The sequence below is a fragment of the Crocodylus porosus genome, unplaced genomic scaffold (assembly GCF_001723895.1).
Source record: "Crocodylus porosus isolate Cpor-Errol unplaced genomic scaffold, CroPor_comp1, whole genome shotgun sequence".
NCBI lineage: Eukaryota > Metazoa > Chordata > Crocodylia > Crocodylidae > Crocodylus > Crocodylus porosus.
In genome coordinates this window covers 29,140,656-29,163,975 of record NW_017728917.1, presented here as the reverse complement: position 1 = coordinate 29,163,975, position 23,320 = coordinate 29,140,656, and the positions used below count along the sequence as shown (strand labels likewise).

At 46.8% G+C, this 23,320-nt stretch overlaps 1 protein-coding gene across 1 annotated transcript in view; it reads left to right on the top strand.

The window, feature by feature from the left end:
- Nucleotides 1-23,320, top strand: part of KIAA1257 (KIAA1257 ortholog) — a 130,554-nt gene that overhangs the window by 42,552 nt on the left and 64,682 nt on the right. The window contains exons 6-7 of the mRNA XM_019536965.1: nucleotides 16,330-16,505; nucleotides 21,306-21,458. Of these exons, the coding sequence (XP_019392510.1) occupies nucleotides 16,330-16,505; nucleotides 21,306-21,458 (329 nt within the window). The remainder of the gene's footprint in view (nucleotides 1-16,329; nucleotides 16,506-21,305; nucleotides 21,459-23,320) is intronic.

Sequence of the window (23,320 nt, the reverse complement as noted above, 5' to 3'; positions counted from 1 at the left end):
ACCACGTTGGCCCGCTTCCAGTCCTCCGGTATCTCACCAGAGCACCACGAGTGCTCGTAAAGCCGTGCCAGGGGACTTGCAATGACCTCGGCCAGTTCCTTTAGAACTCTAGGGTGGAGATCATCCGGGCCAGCTAACTTGAATACGTCCAACCCCTCCAGAAGCTCCCTAACTAAATCCTCACTAACTTAATGAAGTAAACAGTTCTAGCCTAGGAGAAAACCTTGGCAACTCCACTGATAAATACTCATGGTTTTATGTCAAACCGCTAATAACTATGAGCACAATTTTCTACCTAGTGATTTCATCTATACTGTATTTGTATTTCATGATCACAGTCACCCAAAATATATGTATATAATATATACATATATACATACATACAAAATACCTCCTACTTGAAGAGTCTCAGCAAGTTTTTTCCTATGAATAAACAGCAAACAAAGAAAAGTTTTCCCCTCATGTAGTTTCTTCACTATCTGTTTTAAAAAACTGAATGAAAAACCATTTGAGAATTTGCTGGACTGCCTGTGCACTGCTGTGTTACTCTCTCAGCAGGTATCTTTTTAATTAAATTCCTTATCTTCCAAACTACTACAAAGGCTGTCTAATCAGTCTAATGAAAAGCAGATACTTTTTGCTAACTACAAAATATTAGATGCTAGATTCTAGAACTTGGCAAAGGGAGGTTTTTTGTCTTAAACTGGCATTTATATTGCAAATTACCACTGTAGAAACTTTTTAACAAATTTATATTCTGAAACATAATCCTTCATTTGTTCTTCTCCATTCCTGAGTTTTTCCTAACTTCACATGTAAAAAAAATGTTGGCATTAAAATAAATTTAATTGTAAAATCATTTTTCTTTAGGTGCTGACTAGCTGGTTACATGACAACATCCTTTGTTTATTCTAGGGGAGCAAATGAAATGTAATGACCTTGTTTTTTGCCATTACCAGTATCTTCCTGATTCATCAGATTTGGAAAAGAACCTTTTTCCAGAAAGGAAACTTCCTTCTTTTTACCTCATTTTATACATAGGTTCTGTACTGAGAGGATAAGTCACAAACTGTATGTTACATTTCTTTTTTTAAATTTGTTCCAGTGAAATTCTAGTGGTGCTGTGAACACCCACAGATAGGCTCACTTCCTTATATGCCTTTTTACATGAAGTAGGGAGGTTAGTTTTTGTTTCCAAAAAATTCATCCATAGATCTTGAGTTGCATCCATGGATTCCATGCCATTAGTTCTTTTCTTTATTTCCAACACCTGGAAGTTCTTATTTTTAGTGGTGGTCTTCAGGGATTCAGGCTCTTGGCAAGGCAGCTAGTTTTCTTTCAGTGATGGAAGTGAAACCAACTTAAAACTTTCAGTTTTACCAGTTCTGATTCACTTCCAGTGTACTAAATTACTTTTAAACTTGCCTTGGAGCTTTATCATTTGAGATTTAGTAGGGCAGGGCAATTATTCTAATAACCTGTCTTCCAATACTTAGGAGCCGCATGTTATGATGACTTCTGTTAGAGGATGTCCAATAGCTTTATAGTTTTCATAGATTTCATAGACATTTGGGCTGGAAGGGACCCCGGAGGATCATCGAGTCCAGCCTCCCGCCCCAGGGGCAGGAAGTCAGCAGGGATCATAGGATCCCAGCAAGATAAACATCCAAATGTGTTTTGAAGGCGTTCAAAGTGAGTGCTTGAACTGCCTCAGGTGGCAGTCTGTTCCAAACCTTGGGGGCTCGGACAGTGAAGAAGTTCTTTCTTATGTCCAGCCTGAACTCGTCACAGTGGAGTTTGTGACCATCTGATCTTGTCATCCCTTGGGGGGCTCTGGTGAACAGTTGTTCCCCCAGATCCTGATGAGCACCCCAAATAAACTTATAGGTGGCCACCAGATCACCCCTGAGCCTGCACTTTTCCAGGCTGAATAGCCCCATTGCTCTCAGCCTCTCATTATAAGGTCTGTTTTCCTGACCTCTGATCATGCATGTGGCTCATCTCTGCACCCTCTCAAGCTTCTCCACATCCTTTTTGAATAGCGGAGCCCAAAACTGGACGCAGTACTCCAGCTGCGGCCTCACCAAGGCCAAGTACAAGGGGAGAACGACATCCTGGGATTTGCTTGAGAAGCATCTATGATTGCAAGCTGGTGTTTTGGTCGCTTTACTAGCCGCAGCATTTCATTGAAGGCTCATGTTCATCTTGTGGCCAATTGTGACCCCCAAGTCCCTTTTGTCCGTAGTGCTAGCCAGTGTAGCACTGCCAAGCCTATAATGATGCTGCAGGATTTTCTTTTTCACCTGCATTACAGAGCCTTTGTCTTCATGGAAAGTTACGTTTGAAAAGTTAGCGCCCTAGCATTCCTGCAAAAAGACAACCCCAAAAGCCTGGAGTCCTCCCCAAAATTCTCCTACCCCAAAGCAAAGAACTGCCAGTCTGTGCTCTCCTTTCCAGAAGGCCTGAAGTTCAGCCTCTTATTTTGCACCTGGAAATAAATCCCACCCCCATACCCAGCACAGCCACATGCTATAAAGTCCTAAAAGCAATATTCATTGATAGCAACTACTAATCCAACAGCTTTGCTGCATCAGTGCCTAAATCTCCTCTTCAACCCAGAAAGAAAGTGGGAGCAACCACCCTTTATATAACTGGTTCTGTAAAGTACATAGCATGTTTCTGGGTCACAAATATTCAGGTTTCTCCAAGTCTCATGCCCGCACCACGATATGGGGCCAGGCCATTAAAAGAACTTGTATTGGTGTACTGGTAGTTTATTTCATATTTCAAATGCTTTCAACTAAAACATGTCCAAAGGTGTTCACTGCCAGGGGGTCTGGTTCACTTCACCTGGCCTGAAGTGGAAGCAAACGGCACTTTTCTCCAAAGCTAAGTTAATGCTCCATAACACGCATCAGCTCGCTAATCCTCTCCCTCCTCAGCCCATAGCCCAAGACTGGGAGGATCAAAGAAAACACCACTTGTGCCCCCAAGACCCTTTAGCCCCACACCCAGATTCCTGAAGTGCATCATGTCCTGGCTAGGAGCACTCCGAGCCACATCATTGGTGCCCACATGAATGAGGAGCATGGGATAGCGGTCTGTGGGCTGGAGGAGTTTAGGGATTTTCTCCACAATGTCACAGATGTGGGTCCCTGGGAAGCAGCAAACTTCCTGAGCTAAGGGGTCAGGGTGGTGGATTGCCTCCTCAGTTCCCCTCAGGATGGAGTCTCCCACAACTAACACTTTGTGTTTGGTGTTGGGGAGAATGGGGACGGTAGCTACAGTGTCCTCTGTGTTGCCTGCAGGAGCTGGCAAATCAGCAGGCTCTGCTGGGGCTGCAAGAGGCTCATACCTGTTGCAAAGCTCCAGCAGGGCAGGGACCTTGGTGCAATGGGCCCAGGGGCCCTTGACCACCTTGGTCCAACCCCATGGCTGAACAGAAGGGGAGGTCCTCAGGTCCTTCCTTGTCCTGGAGGGAGACTGTGGTCTACCCTCCACCTCCCAGGGGAGAAGGGCCTGGCAGTAGGAGTCTATCTCCTTCTCACAGTCCCTGATGGCACGCAGTCTCTGGACTGTGGCTTGGAGCTCCTCCAGCTGGTATGCCAGAGACCCCAGTAGGGAGCAGACCCCACAAGGGGAGGTGGCCATGCTCCCGGGCCCCAGAGCCTGAAAAAGGGACAGGCAGCCCCTGCAGCCAAAAGCCAAAGGCTCTGTCTGAATGAAGCCTGGAACCATGGACTCCATCTGGGTGGCCATCTCTGAGGTGCCGGAGGGGGGCCACAGACTCCAAAGGGACCCTCGGGGTGCGGTGCATGCCCATCCATGTTATGCCGCTGGTGGGCTGGCTACGGCTGGGACTGTCTGCTCTGGGGGACTCACAGGCAGGGCCTTGGGCCCTCCCACTTGCCCTCCTGCGCGAACTCCTGTGCCATCTCGTGCACTGTGCTCAGGAGTGTGCCTGTTTGCACAGCCTGTTTGCGAGTCTCCGGTCTCGCGGCTCCCTGGGCGACTGGGCGAAGTAGGAGCCGGGGGGGGGGCGTGACCCTCCTCGGTCCACTTAGCCCACTCTCAGCTGGCTAGGTACCTCCCTCCATGTGCCCTTGCTTACCTGCTGGAAGGCCGGGGCTTGTCAGGGGTCCTGGGGTCGCTGCTGGGGTATATTTTATATTTTTATGTTGGATATTTATTTTCATTGCTGCACAGCTGTCTTTTAAAACATCTTAAATAGTGTTTTCTATTCATACACCTTTTGTTTTGTATATCGAACAAATTAAAAATCAGAAAAAATAGTGGTAGTGAGGAATATCTTAAAGGAAAAAAATATCCTACCTTTATATCCCTAGCAGGGATGGATGGGTGAACTTTTCTCAGAGGAGGGTTTACTGTATAATAAATCATAGATTCTATAAACATTAGGGCTGGAAGGGACCTCAGAAGACCTCAGGGGTCCAGCCCCCTGCCCGAGGGGCAGGAAGAAGTCAGCTGTGGTCATTGGATCCCAGCAAGATAAACATCCAGATTTCTCTTGAAGGCATTCAAAGTAGGTGCTTGAACCACCTCCAAAGGCAGGCTATTCCAGAACTTGGGGGCTCGTACAGTAAAGTTCTTCCTTATGTCCGGCTTGAAACAGTCTAGGAGGAGTTTATAACCGTTAGACCTTGTCATCCCTTGGGGTGCTCAGGTAAACAGACTTTCTCCCAGATCCTGCTGAACACACCTTAGAAACTTATAGGTGGCCATCAGATCACTCTGGAGCCTACGCTTTTTCAGCCTCTTGTCATAAGGTCTGTTTTCCTGACCTCTGATGATGAGCATGGCTCTCCTCTGGACTCTCTCAAGCTTCTCCACATCTTTCTTGAATTGTGGAGCCCAAAACTTGTTGCAGTACTTCAGCTGTGTTCTCACCAAGGTCAAGTACAACGGGAGAATGACGTCCTGGGATTTACTTGAGAAGCATCTATGGATGCAAGCCAGTGTTTTGCTCACTTCACTAGCAGGCACATCACATTGAAGGCTCATATTCATCTTGTGGTCAATCATGACTCCCAAGTCCCTTTCATCTGTAGTGCTAGCCGGTATAGCTAGCTGCCAAGCCTATAAGGATGCTGCAGGTTTTTCCTCCCAAGGTGGAGAAACTTGCATTTTTCAGTGTTGAACACCATCAGGTTCTCGTCCGCCCATTTTCTGAGCCTGTCAAGATCCCCCTGGATCATCCTCCTGTCCTCAGGTGTGGATGCTTTACCCCAAAGTTTGGTATCATTAGTGAACTTGGCCAGTCCGCTTCTGATACCAATGTCTATATTGTTAATAAAGATGTTGAACAATATAGGTCCAAGGACAGAGCCTTGAGGGACCCCGCTGGTCACAGGGCACCATGACAATTGACTTCCGTCAACGACCACCCTCTGGGTCCAACCATGGAGCCAGTTCCCCAGCCAGTGGATCGTGGTGGAGCCAAGGCCACAGTTAGCCAGTTTTGCCAAGAGGTGATCATGGGATACCAGATCAAAGGCTTTTTTAAAGTCAAGATATATGACATCAGTCTCTCTGACTGACTTGCCAGCTTTTCAGCAGATGGTGAAGGTGATCAGCTCGTGGTCGCTGTCACCCAGCTTCTCTTCGATCGTTAGGTCACTGATTGGGTTGCCAGTACCAGGTTGAGCAGCACTTTAAATCTCATTGGCCCATAGACTTCTTGAGTCATTTAGAGCTCATCCACACACGAGAGGAAGCTTTGCAACCACTCCGATTTGGCTGAGCGTTCTTCCTATGAAATGTCTGGGCAATTGACAACCATGGACCAGGAGCATGTGGCCTCGGCCAATTCCCGGGCAAACTCCTGGTCAAGCTCGGGACTTTGAGTGGGAGGTCTGTAGTAGACTCCCACTATTGTGTCCCCTGTGCTGTGTTCCCCACTGATTTTGACCCAGAGGATCTCCAGTCGTCCGCCCTGGGTGCCAATATCAGCTTGCAGGGATGCGTAGCTTTCCTTGACATAGAGAGCTACACCCCCACCCCTTTTGTCCACTTGATCTCTCCTGTACAGGGTATAGCCATCCATACATGTGGCCCAGTCATAGGTGGAGTCCTACCAGGTCTCCATTATCCCTATGACATTGTAATTATTTGTGTTAAGTAGGAGGACAAGTTCCTCCTGTTTATCCCCCAAGCTCGTAGCATTTGTGTACAGGCAGGCAAGTGTCCCATTCATTCCAGGGCTGGGGCAGGGGTGGGTTCCCTTAAGTGCCTTGACCTTTGCAAAGGTTGCTCAGTGGGCAAGCAGTGGCAGTAGTCCCCCCATCCCCCAGTGGGATCAGTTTAAAGCCTGGTGGAGCAGGTTAGCCAGTCTGGCTGAGACGAGCCTCCTCCCCAGTGGAGAGAAATGGAGGCTGTCTCTTCCCAGCAGCTTGCTGCCTCTCTCACCAAAGAGTGGACTGTGGTCATGGAAGCCAAAGCCTTCACGATGACACCAGCACCTCAGTCTTTGGTTCACTACCTCTAGCCTCCTCTCCCTCCTCCACCCAAGACTGGGAGGATCAAAGAAAACTCCACCTGCGTCCCCAGACACTTAAGCCCCAGTCCTAAATCCCTGACCTGGCTGGGAGTGCTCTGAGCTGTGTCATTTGTGCCCATGTGGATAAGGAGCATAAGGTAGTGGTCAGTGGGCTGGAGGAGTCCAGGGATCTTCTCCGCAATGTCTCAGATTCAGGCTCCCGGGAAGCAACAGATTTCCCAAGCTAAGGCAGATTGCCACCTCAGTCCCCCTCAGGATGGAGTCTCCCATGACAAACACTTTGCGTTTTGTCTTGGGGAGAGTGGGGGTGGTAGCTATGGCTGAGCCTGTGCTGTCTGCCGGAGCTGGCAGCTTAAGAGGCTCTAGTGGGACTGCAAGAGGTTCATACCTGTTGCAGAGCTCCAGTGGGGTGGGGACCTTGGTGCAGCAGGCCTTGGGGCCCTTGACCACCTTGGTCCAACGCTTGGGCTGGACAGCATGAGAGGTCCTTGAGTCTTCCCCTGTCCTGGAAGGCAACCATGGTCGACCCTCCACCTCCCAGGGGAGAAGGGCCTGGCAGTAGGAGTCAGTCTTCTGCTCACAGTCCCTCCTCCAGCTGGTGCTCCCAAAAGGGAACAGACCTCATAAGAGGAGGTGGCCATGCTCCCAGACCTCAGAGCCTGAAAAAGTGACAGGCAGCCCCCGCAGCAAGAGCCAGAGGTCCTGCCTCTGTGGAGCCCTGAACCATGGGGTCTGTCTGGGTGGAGGCTTCTGAGGCGCCGGGGGGGGTGGTACTGCTGACCCCTCGGGAACCCTTGGGTTGCGGTGCATGCCTATCCGTGTCATACTGCTGGTGGGCCAGCTACAGCTGGGACTGGCTTCCCTAGTGGGGTGCTCTGGCAGGGCCTGGGGCCCTCCTGCTCACCCTCCTGTGCAAACTTTGTGCTAACTCACGTGCCGGGCAGACATGCGTGGCCTGTTTGTGTGGCCTATTCATGAGGCTCTGGTCATGCGAATCCCTGGGGGCTGGGCAAAGTAGGAGCTGGGGGGGGGCATGTCCCTCCCCGTCTTGGACTCAGCTGCCCTGCAGCCATCTGGGGTTGGGGTCCCTCCCTCCCTGCCGCGGGCCCCACATACCTCTGGCTGTGCTGGAGGTCCAGGTCGGGGTCCCACTGGGCTTTCTGCCTGTGCATCTCTCACTGGAGCTGGGGACTAAACTGTGGCTAAGCTGTTGGCGGGCCCTTTTTAAACTGCGCACATGCGCAGAAGGGCTCGCCAATGGGGCCACGCTACTCTAGGGGCAGGTGGGTCCCTGCCCCATGGAAGAAGGGGCAGGTGAATTTCCCTTTCCCTGCTCTAGACTTTTACTTTTATTCCAGAAAATATACAGATGTGCTACGTTCACAGTTATGGTCATGACTCATTGACCATGGATGTTTGGATATTTCTTCAGTTTGAAATAGTGCTCTTGAAGTGATAGAATTGAGGCCACTAACATATGAATCCCTGAGGGAAGAAGAAAATGGTGGGAAATTTTAATGGGGGAAAAAAATAAAGGTTCTTCATATTCCAAATAATTTGATGCTTTGGGGTCCCTCTCTGGGCTCCCAGAAAAGCAGCAAGCTGAACCTTGTCTGAAGCAAAATATAAGAAAAGGGGAACTTTTTTCTTTTCAAGCACTTAGGTTCATAGTCTGCTTTCAGTGACCATCAACTATTTTGGTCACTATTGATGCAATAAGTTATAGGAATTTATACTTGTTCCATGTTCTCAAAAGGATTCCCAGCTTTGTTTTTGTCTCATTAAACAAGTAACTTGATATTGTTTTGGATATATAAATCATATAGTTAAAGTATAATTGATCATTCTGAATTTGAAATAAACAGTATGATGAAAGGGAATCTTCCCAGGAGACATAATAAATCAGATACGTTATAGCTGCTGGATTCCTTAGAATTAGTTATGCTTTCCTTACCTTCCTCCAAAAAAATCCTCTTTTCCTACTTCCTTCCTTAGCCCAAATTTTTAGCTCTACAGTAAGTTAATGTGAAGAAGTATTAAAAACATCTCAGTGTTAGTATAAGGCTAACTGATATTTTTGCAAATAAAAAATCATTTTTTTCTTGTTCAAATATTTCAAAGTACTTTTTGATCACTTCTGCATTTAAACCCATGAAGCCCTTATCATCCAGCTTGCAGCCTGGCCCATTAATTTGCATTCCCCAGGCTCCCATCTAGCTACTGCTACCCCCATCACTTTGGCTACAGCAGCTGCTAGGGTCTCCAGGCTCCCCTTCCTTCTTCCAGCTTCTGCTTCCTATCTCTGCACTATGGGCCAGGAAGAGGAAAGTCAGCATAGTCCAGGGGGCTGGGGGAGCCTGTGGCCTGAAATACCTGCATGGTGTGCCTGTGCATGACAGCCCGTGGCTGGGGCGCTGAGGTTGGGGGGTGGCTGGGCACCAAAGTGGTACAGTGCAGAGGGGGGTGTCCCTCTGGTTTGCTTTCTAGGGGGCCCAAGACCTATGCTGGGGTGTTCTGTGGCATGAGGATGCAGGCTACATAGAGGTTGGATACCCCTACTTCAGACAGATACTAGCCTCCTTTTTACTGATGGTGAAAGTGTGATTCAATAGGAGGCAAAGTAGCTCTAGCTAGACTTGCCAAAAGCCTATTGTGGAGCTAAGTATAAACTGTGTATCTCTGGATGCACAATCTTTTTGCTTTGCTTAATCATGCCAATCAGAAAGTTCAGACTTCTTGTTCTTGTAACAAGTTACCCCCTAAAGATTGTTATGAACAAAGATGGAAGTTTTTCCCCTTGTACACCATAGTAAATCTCTGTTGCATTCATAGGCATGGAACTTGGGACACTTTTTTGGATCCCCATTGTATCTCAAGGAGACTGTCATATATTCATGGTTTCTCTCCAATATTATATATTCATGTTTTATATCCAGCACTAGTAAAGTGCCCATCAGGAGTGATGGAGGGGGGGAAACAGAGCACTGCCACACGCTGCCCCGTGCTGCCGTCATTCCGTGTTCAGCTGTGCGCCACCCTCCCCTCCCCCTGCATCTGGCCCTGTGCCCCTCCACCCCTCCAGCCTCTCCGTGTCCAGCCCTGCACCACCCTCCCTTTCCCATTCCCTTTCTGGCCCTGTGCCATCCCCTTCCCCTACTCTGCATCTGGCCCCATGCCACCCCCCACCCCCACCCCTCCACGTCTGTCTGGCCTGCTCTGCCTGGCCTGCTCTTCTGGAGGCCGCACCCTGCCCATCATTCTTGATGCAGCACTGGCTGGTGCCACACCACACCAGGAGCCATGCCCCCCAAGAGCGTTATAGACAGACAGATAGACACAGAGATAGACAGACTAAACCCATTTTATATATATATAATTTTGAAATTTTATTCCCATATGGAGAATGGCCATAATGACTGTCCAGTGACAGTACATTTATTCTTGAACATTTGAGGAAATGTACGTCTACAGTATTTCTCATTAGAGGTATGTGTTTCTTCCATCTCAAATTGTCATGTTAGGTCTTCTTAGAAGTAGCAACATAAACCTTTAGTAAGTTTACAAAGCTGCTTACATTGCAAAGCTGATTTTTGAATTGTTGTCTTGGTTCAGAAAGTCAGTTTATTTAAGAACAATATCACAGATAGTTGAAGCTGCAGTTAGGAGAGACATACATCTCCTTTATAATGAGAAATATTTGGAAATCTAGCATGTGAATATGACTGTCCTTATTCCATGAACATTTTCACCAACCTGGTGACCTTCTATGACCAGGTCACAAAATCCTTGGATGAAGGTGTCATGGTGGATGTAGTCTTTCTGGACTTTAGGAAGGCCTTCAACACTGTCTCTCACCCTATTCTCGTTAAAAAAATTAGGAGATTGTGGTGTTGATGCCTACATAGTCAGATGGGTCACCAATTGGCTGGAGGGCTGTACCCAGAGAGTGGTGGTGGTGGTGGTCATTCTCAGCTTGGAGAGATGTGGGCAGTGGGGTTCCGCAGGGCTCGGTCCTTGGGCCCGCACTGTTCAACATCTTCATCAGTGACTTGGACAAGGGAGGGAAAAGCATCTTGTTCAAATTCTAAGGTGACACTAAGATATGGGGGGATGTGGGCATGCTAGAAGGGAGGGACAGGCTGCAATTGGACAGGTTACAAGGGTGGGTGGATGAGAATAGGATGGGATTCAATACTGACAAGTGCAGGGTACTGCACCTAGGGAGAAAGAACCAGCAGCATACCGACAGGCTGGGGAACTCCCTTCTCATCAGTGCAGAGGCAGAAAAGGATCTTGGAGGCATCAACTCCAAGATGAACATGGGCCGCCAATGTGGGGATGCAGTCAGGAAGGCCGGCCGCACCTTGTCGCACATCCACAGATGCCTCATAAGCAGGTCCTAGGAGGTGATCCTCCCCCTCTATATGACATTGGTCAGGCCACAGTTGAAGTACTGTGTCCAGTTCTGGGCCCCGCGCTTCAGGAGGGATGTGGACAACATGGAGAGGGTCCAGAGGAGGCCACTTGCATGATCAGGGGGCAGCAGGGCAGGACCTATGAGGAGAGGCTATGAGACCTGAACCTGTTCAGCCTCTGCAAGAGAAGGCTGAGAGGGGATCTGGTGGCCATCTATAAACTGGCCAAGGGAGACAAGCAGGCAATGGGAGAGTCCCTGTTCCCCCGAGCACTACTGGGAGTAACAAGGAATAACGGCCATAAGTTGACAGAGAGTAGATTCAGGCTAGATATCAGGAGGTGCTACTTCACAGTCAGGGTGGCTAGGATCTGAAACCAACTTCCAAGGGAAGTGGTGCTCTCTCCTACCCCGGGGGTCTTTAAAAGGAGGCTAGATAGACACCTTACCAGGGTTGTTTGACCCCAGTACTCTTTCCTGCCCATGGCAGGGGGCTGGACTTGATGATCTGCCCAGGTCCCTTCTGACCCTGCCTACTATGAAACTATGAATTTTCAAAGAACAGTTTGTCATGTTTCAGAATGGGTTCATTGATACCTATCCTAGCAGTCACCTTTCCTCATTTTTATTAGCTAAAGAACTTTAAATATATTCCTTATAAATTAAATACCATATGTATTCGAATCTAAGATGACCCTGAATTTAGGATGCTCCCCATAATAATGATGTACTATACATGGAAAAAATTATAAATTTGTTATAATTTTCCAGGTATAGAATCTAACTATTGTAGGATTGTCTTAAATTCATGTGTGTCCACCCGCCCCCACCCCACTGCTACAGCAGGAAAAGCAGTCGCTAGGGGAATGGGTCAGATGCCCTCCTTACCTTCTGTCTCCCCCCACCCCCCACTACTCCTTGGAGCTTTCCTGCTCCCCTGCTACCTTCACCCTCCATCCCCAGCTCCCCACACTCTCTGCCTCTCCTCCTGCCCTCCCCACAATATCTGCTTTTTTCCCTTCTCCACAGTCTCTACCCCTCATCTCCACTCCCCACAGTCTCTACCTCTTTCCTCCCTGCTCTTACTGTCAGATGCTGCTTGGGCTCTGTTCTCTGCTGGATCATGGAGCACACCATGTAGAAACATGGCCCCGTCCACACCATGCAGTAGTGGCAGCACTACTAATGGGCCAGGCAGGGGATGGAGTTTCAATGCAGTCTGTACCTGAGAGTGAATCCAGTGTGAGCTAGAGCCGAGCTGTGCCTGACAGAAATGGGGGTGGGGAGGAGGCAGGGGTGGAGTAGAAGCTGCAGAGGACAAATGGAGCAGGGGCAGGAGGCTGCCGTGGGTCTGCCACTAGCCCTGAGCCTCATTTGGGGCCAGAGTCCAAGCCACAGCAGCCACTGCCCCCCTCCATCCCCTTCTCCACTTTGTATGTGAATCTAAGATGAGGGGCATTTCCCCCCATGCAGATCAGGGAGGAAAGGTGAGAACCTCACCTTAGATTCAAGTAAATACAGTAATGACTAGAATACAAAAGTTCAGTTGTATTTAGTCTATGTGTAAAAGCTCACCGAATTTGTCATATTTATAGTTGGTAGGTAGGTAGGGTCGGAAGGGACCTGAGCAAATGATCAAGTCCGACCCCCTGCCATGGCAGGAAGAATGTTGATGCTATGAGTCATAACATCATAAAAAAGTAGGACTGGAAGGGACCTCAGGAGGTTAAGTTATCTAGTCCAACTCCCTTGCTGAAGACAGGGTCATCCCAATCCAAGCTACCCTGTACAAGTGTTTGTCGCTCTAACCTATTCCTGAAACCATACAGACACCCCAGTCACATTGCCTAGAAACAACAGGAACCGCCTAACCTGCTACAGGACAAGGGCTCTGTCAATGTTCTGCTGCTGCAGGGGTTGCTAAAATACCCTTGAGGAATCCAAAGAAGACCATGCCTCCTGTGACAGAGGAAGGCAAAACCCCCCACAGTCCATGCTGATCTGACCATGAGGTAAGATTTCTTCCTGCCAAATGTGGTAAATGGTCTGAACCTGATTGCAAGACCCTCTAACTAGGAACCTCTGAGCTTTAGTTCCAGGGGGAGCATTGGCATACCCAGTGAAAATCCTTACATCATCCTCCTTCCCCCAACTGGAGAGCCAAAACTTCCCTTTGACATCCTTTCCCCTCCATAAATATCATTCCATCACCTTTAATCTTTTTTCCTCATTAAATAAGCTGTGGAGCTCTGCTTCATTTTTCTGCTGCTGAGTATTTTCCTCTCCAATATCTACCTGCTCTGGATAGCACCCAACAATCTAAGGTGGGCTTCTGGGTTTCCAAATATGGCTCTTTTGGACCACACTTATGTCGCACTTTATAAATGAGCATATAGCACACTCCACCCTGCTACTCCTAGATCATCCTAGGCAGTGCTCATACACCTCTTTTTGAAAACCTCCAACGAAGGAGATTCCACAGCTTCCCTGGGCTATCTGTTCCATGGCCTTCCTGTTCTAAAAGGGAAGAAATTTGTCACGGTATTCATTCTAAACCTACGCTGATGTTTTTTCAAGTCATTGCTATGCTTTCCTTTATGGCAGCCCTTCAGATGTCTGAAAATTGCCATTATGTCCATTAAGAATTGCCTTTTCCACAAGCGTTTATTTCTTTCAACGTTTTCTCATGTGGCTTGCCTTCCAAGCCTTCTGTCATTTTTGTCACTTGCCTATGAACCCTCTCTAGCTTCTCTGTGTCCTTTTAAAAACACATAGTCCAGAACTGTACCCGTTATTCTATATTAGGTCTAAATGAAGCCAAGTAAAGAGATGTTTTTATTACTCTTCCTAAGATATGGCACCATGTATTTGCGAGCATTGAACTTCAGCCTCTTGGCTCTAGCCCATTTCCCAGTCTGTCAAAAACTTTCTGAACTATGCTCAGTTCCTCCAGTATGTTCAAAGTCCTTCCCAGTTTGTATCTTCTGCAAATTTGCTCAAGAAACTGCCTATTTGAGCATCAAAATAATTTAATAAACATATTGAATGACACTGCCCAGGACAGACACCTTTTGGGCTTCACTTAAAACCTTTTGCCATTCTGACATGGCTTCCTTTATAATTATCCTCTGCTTGTAGCCATTGAGCCTGTTGTCTGTGCACCTTATAGTAAATTTGTTTGGCACATATTGCTGCACTTTGTTCATGCAAAAGTCATATTGGACTTTGCCAAAAGCCTTGCTGAAATCTAAATATATTGTATCCACAGCATTCCCTTCATCCATCCAACTAGTTATTTGTCAAGGAAGAGGATAAGTATCCCCTTTTCTGAAGTAATTTTCAAAAGAAAAGTGGAGATATGTCAAACTGTGGACTGTAAGTTAATTTTCACATAAAATAAATAATATCTCTTGAAATTAAGAACAGGTAGGTGTCTGCAGGGGCAGGGGGAGAGATGGAGGAGGGAGTTTTAGGGGGATATGGGGAAAGGGGGAGATGAGATCATGAAGCTGTGGGAGGCAGGCACAAGTAAGGTGGGATGTGGAGACAAGAGGCAAAGAGCAAGCAGCCAGCCCCTTCCCTACTGCCTCCTTCACTTTCCCACCACTGCCTGATCCCTACCACCTGCCCTTCTACCATTGCTTTCCCTGCTGCAGCAGTTGGCAGGGGGCAAATTTAAAATAGCCCTCCAATAATTAGATTCTATATATGGAAAATAATAAACTTATTTTCCATGCATAGGATCTAATTATTGGAGGATCATCTTAAATTCATGGTCATCTTGCTTTCAGGAAAATATGGTATATACTCAGCCCACCTCGCTCTGTAGGTAATTAGCCTGGTGTTTTCTGCTGGTGTTGCTCTGGAACCAAGTGGCCTTGCTTTAGATGACAGTTTGCCTTCTAACAATGACTCTTATAAATAAAGGATGTTGGTTAAAGAACTCATAGCTGTTTAGAGATAAATCTAAACATTTCTAGTTTCGTCCTCATTATTTACCTAGTAAGTTAGAAATCAGGAAAAAATAGTTGCTTGGTATCTTTAATTACATTGCAGTGTTTTTAAATTGTGTTGTAGTATGACAAGAATGTTATTGTTATTTTTACTTTGAATTTCTAATAGGTCTTTCATTTGAGGATTTCATGACTGAGGGGGAAGTAAACCAGGTGTTGAAGCAGATATTAGGAGGAAGTTTATCAGCATGTCTGTCAAGGCATTTTATAGGGTCCTTATCACTGCAGTAACCTATGGTGACCTGTCTTCTTTGATCTCCTTTTTATTCATCGTCTGCTGATTGAGCTCTTTAAAGCTGGGGGTTTTATTTGACAGGCATGCTGGGCTACATAGCCTTTCCATACTGAGTAATTTGACTCAACCAAAGGACCAGGTGTTTGCATTAGTACCAGCTGCTAAAGGATGGAGATTCATATCTGTACCTCAGATCTTTTCTTAACATAATATTGCATTTAGAAACATGATGTAAGTTGCATCTTGTTCCTCACTGCACTGTATGATGAATTTTTAAATAAGTATCCTTGGTTTTCATCCCTTGTAATAGTACCTACCTCTTATAGTGCTTTTCTTCAGTAGATCTCAAAAGTGCTTTACAAGAAAAGTCCTGTGGAATTCAGTGGAACTACTGGCTGCAGAATCAGATCATAATTATGAATAATTATTTTTGTTAAAGATAGCATATACTTGTCTCCACAGTGCTTATAAGTATTTTTGTGACAGTAGCATGCAGAAGTCTTAGTGCTAGGACTGGGACCACAACAGAAAGTCAGTCACTTCTTATATACTTATAATGTAAGTATAAAACATGAGATAACAGATGGATGCAGACAAACAATCTGACACTTTGTTAGAAAAGACTTCTATAAAATATAGACTAAGCGTAATTCTTTTGCAGCAGCAGTGGTGACAACACAGGCCATCAGGTCTTGTAATCAGTTTGCAACCAATGATGTTTAATATTGAGCTGTGACCTGAAGAGACAAGTGATTCCAGTGAACGGTCCTCCATCTTAAATGAGGCAGATGGAGATTTTGTCTTGTTCAGTTGAAAAAGTAGTATTGGCTCATAAGACCTGCAGCCTCTGAAACCCACACCATACAAAACAGATGGGGACACCTGTACTCTGCTCCATTTAGTGAAATTTGCATGAGGTTCATATGCTGATACCAGTATAAGCACAAAAATCATTCCATTCAAGTGGCAAGGAAGATCCTGTGCAAGACTTGAGGGTTCCTGTTGGTAACAAGCTCATGTTTTGCAAGCTGGATCCACTCTCAGTGTAAAATATTTTTAAAATTGATGTATAAATTATATAACCCTTTCCAGCTATTACTGTATTTTTTCATATTCTTTCTTTTTCTCTTTTTTTTTATATACCCACAAGTCACTTTAGTGTTCCAGGGAGCATATCTTTTGCAAGAGACAAAGCCCTGTGTGAGGGCCATCTTTTGAAGCAGAAATCCATTGCTGGTTATCTGAATTTCTTTGGCTCAAAAACAGAAAAAAAAAAATTGAGCTTTGCAAAGCTAGATCGAGTAGACCCACTGGATGTGAGAATCGGTAAGTTCATAATGATACTTGAGATGGGATTTCATAAAATAACAGGGGACAGAGATTGTGTAACATTTTTACATGGCTGCACTTCTGGCTAGAGCGCAGGACTAGGAGTTATGGGGTGTAGGTCCTGGTGGGCAGCTGCGCCACAAACTTCCTTTTTGATCTTTGGAAAGTCAGCTTCTTTGTCCGTCAGTTTCCAGAGCTGGGACCTGGAAATTGGGAGGATCAGGATGATACTTAACTCCCCTGTGAAGTATTCTGAGGATTGATTAATTGATGTTTGTGATTTACTTGCCCGAAAGGTGATGCAGCTATGGGTATGGATTATAAAAAAGCATCAGAGTTGGAGTGACCATACTGATTCTGAAATGAGGCAGATAGATGGTGGTTGTCATTTCCCTCTCTTTGGCCACCAGAGGTCGGGTTTGAATCCTTAGTCTTCAGTCCATTACACTTCCTACACTGGTCTATACTGTAGATATTTTCTGAGCCAATTGTTGGTACATGTGTACAGTAATTGGCAAGGTGCCAGCGAATGACAAACGAACAACTACAAGCATGCTTCAATTATGTAGAGGCATACCACACCGATTCAACTGATAATCTGATATCTTGTATTGAAATACATATCATGCACAATCTACCTGCCAGATATGCAGACATCAGTCTAATGATCATTGAGAATAAATGGTAAAATGCAGTTATAATACAGTTCTGCAGTTAGAGTATGGACAGCTCAGCGATATTATAACCAGAAGCATTCCTGACAACTACTCTCTAATGCTCTCCAGTACAGCATAGTTTGGAGCGCCTACTGTTATGGGCAGAGCCTTTGAGAAGTGTTAAATAACAAGTGTAATGCAGAGCACAGCATGAGGATTACTGGGAAGGCGTTCAAGAGCCTGCTTTTTAGCATGCAAATGGTAATACACCGTGCAGGTTGCATGACCAGGAATGGATCTAGCTGAAGAGCTTAATCCTAGACCACATCTGCCTTGTTTATTTTGCAGCTCTGTTTAAATCTCCCTTTCCCATGACTCTGGAGACCCGTGACTTATGTGATCAGTTCCACACTTTACATCTTAGCTTTCCAGCAGTTATTGTCTTCATAATTAAGACTGTTGGAGCCTTTTCTTCTACAGGCTTTTGATAAACAGCTACAGTCCTTCTGAGCAGTTCTCTTTGTTAGATATAATTTGCTTATGTTGAGACTTGGCTGGATTTTTTCTCCTCCAGTGTAATTTTTGGTACTGAAAATATTAATTATTATACTTGGGGCTCTCACTTCTAATTACAGTAGTAATATTTGTATTCCCATATCTCCTTCATATTAAAAAAATCTCATTGAATTAGTTTATCCCCATAGCACTTTTCTAAAGAAGGCAAATATGAATGTTTCCACAGTACTGTTTGGAGAAACTGCTCAAATGACTGGGCTACAGCAAGTATTTGCAGTGGAATATAGTTCTTCTGGCTTTAGCCTTTGCCAGAAGAAGCTGTGACCTCAGGGTTACTCTACTCTTCCTTTTATTGTTGGCAGAGCTGGCAGCACAGACTTGCTGAGGTTACCCTTTGCTACCCATTGTAAGACCCTCTGTTCAGTTGTTTGTCACTTAACCAAACTAACTGTTTGGGCTGTAGTTTTCTGCTAGTTTCAGCCAGTTCTTAGAATGAGATTAAGGAAAAACATCCAGTTTTGTCATTTACAACCATTCTGGCCTTCTTTTCTAACTCAGTAATAGTGTCCCTGTGCTGCATAGCAGGTGGTTGAGATTTGGTGGGGAGAGGGTATCCCGATTGCACCTAGGGCTGACTAGACTGTGCATTGACAAACCCCAGGAGTTGCTAGCTGGATTCTCACTTCATATGGGCTTTTCTTACCATGAGACTCAGCATGCTGCAGCCTAGGGCTGCAGGGGCAAAGCCAGGCTTTCCCTACACTTGCTGCACTTGAGTGCAGTGAGCCCAGACACCAGAACTGCAGACATGGAGCCTGTCTCACTTTTCTTTTGATCATAGGATATAAACAGGCATTCAAACTGAGTGCTAAAAATTGCCAGCACCGTGAACATGTGGTGAAAAGGAGGCCATATAGCCTCTGCAGTCAGGAGCCCTCCAGTCAGAGGGCAATAGAAGTCTTCTCCTTTGTTCCCCCCTACCTTAGAGGAAACTGATCATTGACAGCCTGTCCACTCTCCTGCTGGGGAATTGGGCAGGCTGCCAATGAGCAGCTGGTGGCTGCTGAAAAGCAGCAGCTACCAATGACACTTTCCCCCTGTCCTTCAGGGTGAAGAGATAGAGGCATAGCAAGCTTCTTTGGTGCCCAAGGCATGTGTTACGGGGAGGGGATTATGCCATTGAGGATGGAGTCTTACCTGTCTCCCTGCTGCACTCAAATGGAAGCTGCTACTGCTGTAGCTGCTACTGAGTGATGTGGACTCGTGCTACTGCCACTGGAAAATATGCTTACTGAGCACCAGCAGCAGCAGGCCTGTGGCACAGACTCCCCAGGAGCTCCTGGTGCTCCATTCACTCTCCTCTCCCACCCGAATATGCTGTGGGTAAGAACCGTCTTAATTTGCAGCTTTGCAGTGTTTGTAGAAACCATGAAATACTGGATTGTCTGTGAAATCCACAAAAACAAAAATTGCTGGCTCCCCAGTGAGTCCTCACTACTGGGAGGGCAAAACACCGGCTGGTGGGGCAGCGTGAAAGGCAGCAGACAAGATGGCAGCTATCCCCTTGTCCCTTCTCCCTCTGCCAGAGCCTCTCTGCCAATCAGCACCGAGGGTGGGGGGCCCACTGCTAAGTGCCCATGAAATCGGTTCTGGGTACCAGGAGCAAGCCACAAATAACCCTTTGTCTCACTGCAATTTAACAAGGTCCCTAGGTATAGGGCACAGAGCTGCACTTGCTGTGGCAGAGACTCTAGGAGGTGGGCGGTGCCATTCTACTCAACCCCCTGGCGCTGCCCTCCCCCCACTTGGATTTGCTACTGGGTGAGGGGCTGCACCTGCCCAGCTCCTCTGACCAGGTGGTATGAGGCTATTCCTTCTACAGCAAAAATTCCTAGGATGCGGGGGATGGATCAGAGCCCCTTCTAAGATGGTGCCTAAGGGTGGTGCCCCATTCACCCCTTCCTAGTAATGCTATTGTAAGGAGAACTGATCATGTTTCAGCTCCATGCTTGGGCATTCCCTCACCCCTTGCACAGTCTTAGGGAGCCTAACACCCTGCAAGTGGTGGGAAGCAGTGACATTCAAACTGTTCTGGGGCTACCCAGAACAACTCAAACTGTGGGAAAATGCCTCTGACCCCTTGCACTGCAGGTGGCCCAGGGAAGTGATGCCATTGCTTGGACTGTCTTGGGGCTCTCTGGGACAGTTCAAGCTGTGGGAGGTGTCGTGTCCATGTCCCTCCCCTCCCACCATGGCATGGTCCTAGGAAGACCCAAGACTGTGCAAGGGATGGAGGCATTCTTTTATGACTTGAACCATCTTGAGCAGCTCCAGCATTGTTCAATCAGCATTGAGAAGCTATTCTGCCCTTTCAGTATCAGGGAACTGGGTACACAGCCTCAGTGCTGTTCAAAGGGTGGGAGTCATGCTGGGGTTTGAAGAGTCTGAATGCTGTCCAGGCAGCTGGCAGCAGGGTCCCTGTGGGGCTTCCTGCCAGCTTGATGGGAGACAGTGCTGTCCCTCCCTCCTGCCTCCTTGGTGGGGAGGAGGAAGAGCACAGGACTGTGTGATAGGGGGAATCCTAGAGACTAGAAAAAAACTGTCTCCAAAGAAGTTGCAAGTGGGATGTGCTAGCATTTTTTTGTGGAAGGGTGGGTTTTCAGGCCCTTTTTGGCAGGAAAAAAGGAATTTTTTTTCTGGCAGAAACAGCTGTCCGTGGTTTCAGTGATCCCTCTACTAGTGCACAGGCAGCAGGTGGAAAGGGCTTTCTAACTGAAATTTGGATGAAATAAGAATCAGAGCCGGGGGAGAGGAGAAGTGTAAGACAAGGGGCCCGGTGAAACTGTAACTAAAGGCTGGGCAAGGGGCGAAACTGAGTGACTGGGAGCAGTGCTGAGACTCATTGAGTGAAAAGACATAGCCACTGGCAATATGTAAGGAGGTGCAAATCGCAGAGATTTTTAATGAGACCTGCTTCACCATCTTCTCAGCTCCCCAGTACTTCACAGTCACAGTTTCATAATTTCATAGTTTCTAGGGTCGGAAGGGACCTGAGTAGATCATCTAATCCGACCCCCTGCCATGGCAGGAAAGATTACTGGGGTCAAATGACCCCAGCAAGATGTTCATCTAACCTCCTCTTAAAGACCCTCAGGGTAGGAGCCTGCACCACTTCTCTTGGAAGTTGGTTCCAGATCCTAACCTCCCTGACCGTGAAGTAGCGCCTCCTGATGCCTAGCCTAAATCTACCCTCTGCCAGCTTGTGACCTTTATTCCTAGTCACTCCTGGCAGTGCTCAGGGGAACAGGGACTTCCTCAGTGCCTGCTGATCCCCCCTGACTAGTTTGTAACAGGCTACAAGCCTCAGCCTTCTCTTGTGGAGGCTAAACAGGTTCAGGTCCCGTAGCCCCTCCTCGTAGAGCCTGCCCTGCTGCCCCCTGATCATGCGAGTAGCCCTCGTATGCAGTCGTAAGCTATTCGTTCTTGTCAAAGCCTGACAGTTACTTTTGCTTCCAGGGAGACTGCTTGGAGAGGGCCAAGAAAACTGACATGCTATGTAAGGCAGCAAGTTTTCAACTTGTTCCAATGCTTAGGGTTAAAGGAGTTTCCGTGCCCTTCCTAACAGGTAGAAGTTCTACTCCTAGACGACCTTATGGTTCCAACAAAGAGAAAAAGCAGAGCCATCCTAGACTGTCCAATGCTGAGACCCTGGTGGCAGCACTGGCAAAGAAGAATGGTATTGCAACTTTGCAGCTGGATCTCATGCCTCTCCTCTCAGGTATTGTTCATTGCCAATGGACAAAGGTACGTGGTTGTCTCCCAAACACATGCTAGAAGTGATCATGGAAGTTACTTTTAATTGATACTCAAGGAGTGTTGTGTTCCAGCAGGTGAGAAGTAAAATGGTTAAAAGGTTTATCTGAGGTTTAGACTTGAACCAAAGAAGACTTGCACATAGCTCTGCATGCTTTGAGGGACATTAGACATTTACATGACTCCTGTAAATTTGATAGTGTGAAGATAGACTTCAGTGTATCTTCTTTTTTTTGGTATGTTCTTGGAGTGGAGTATTTGTCAGAGGAAAACTGGTTAACTTCTGAAAAGTATATATTCACAGTTCAGCACAGTGTAGTCAAGCTAGCAAAGCTAGTTGTAAGATAGTTTGAGATAGTAATCTAGCAACAGTAACATGATTTAGCTTGCACTGAGCTCCATGCCGGCACAGTTCAACTGCTACAAGTACTCAAACAAGGATACCTTCAGTTTGCTGGATGTCTGCTCTACAGTACCCTGGAAATACTAGCTAGGATTAAGGTTAAAGTCCCAAATTAGCATGAACTGTTGTTGTTACCCTGGCCATTAGGTATGCTGCTCTAATTTCCCTTCATTGTTTTGTAGGACAGCTGTAAATAAATAGTCTTTGCTTTATACTATCCAGGCACCATACTAAGCTCAAGGGAAAGCCTGATGGGAAGAAAGAGGTAGAGATGGGAATAGAGGAAAGAATGAAGTGAATGTTGATAGCAGCCTAAAAATACTACCAACTCACCTGTAATATTCTATACACAGGAGCATATACTTTGACTTCAATGAGACTACACAGTGCATAAGAGTTAAATCTTCGCAGGAGTGGCCCTTACACTGAAACCATCCAAAGCTCTTTTAGGGACTTAATCTTTACTCTTGGAAGACATCTGTGTATATATCTCTGTATCTTTTTTCTTGTTATGGGGTGTGTATATCTGAGGGTACATATCATGAGGCAAATACAGGACCATAGAAAAGTAGGGCTGGAAGGGATCTTCCAAAGACATCTGGTCCAGCCCCCTGCTCGAGGCAGAATCATTCCTGACAAAGCACCCCATCCAGATGTCTGTCTGATCTGCTCTTGAAAACTTCCAAGGATAGAGATTCTACAACTCCTGTAAGTAACCTGTTCCAATATTTGACCACCCTCTGTTATGCCAGGTCATGGGGGTTACCTCTATGTATGGGGGATACCTCAGGCCCAGGAGAAGCAACTGAGGTCCATGGGGAGCATGCTGAGTCAGAGTGTAGGGAATCCAGAAGCCAGAAATTCTGTCCAGGGAACCAAGTCAAAGATCTAGAGGGTCAGGCAGAGCACAGGGTCAGGAGGCTAGCCAGGTCAGGTATCTGGAGAGTGTCAGGAAACTAGTAGCAGCATAAGCCAAGGGTGCAACAGTTTGAGCACAGAGTTGAACCTTGTTACTCAGATGCTTCCTTTTCCGAGTCAGGGGTTTATATTGGAAGGGGGAAGGGGTCAGCTCAGTCTGGCTGGCCATTCCAGTAGTAGGGAGTGGGCATGAAGCTAGGCCCAGCTGATGGTTTCTGGCCATCTGTGTTCACCCCAATGCTTTACTTCATGGTAGTAATGGGTGATTGTGGATGAGTGATTGTGCCAGCCAAATTTACTCACATGATCGGGGGCAGCAGGGCAGGCCCTACAAGGAGAGGCTACGGGACCTGAACCTGTTCAGCCTCCTAAGAGAAGGCTGAGGGGGGATCTGGTGGCCTGTTACAAACTAGTCAGAGGGGACCAGCAAGCACTGGGGGAGTCCCTGTTCCCCTGAGCACTGCCAGGAGTGGCCAGGAATAACGGTCACAAGCTGGCAGAGGGTA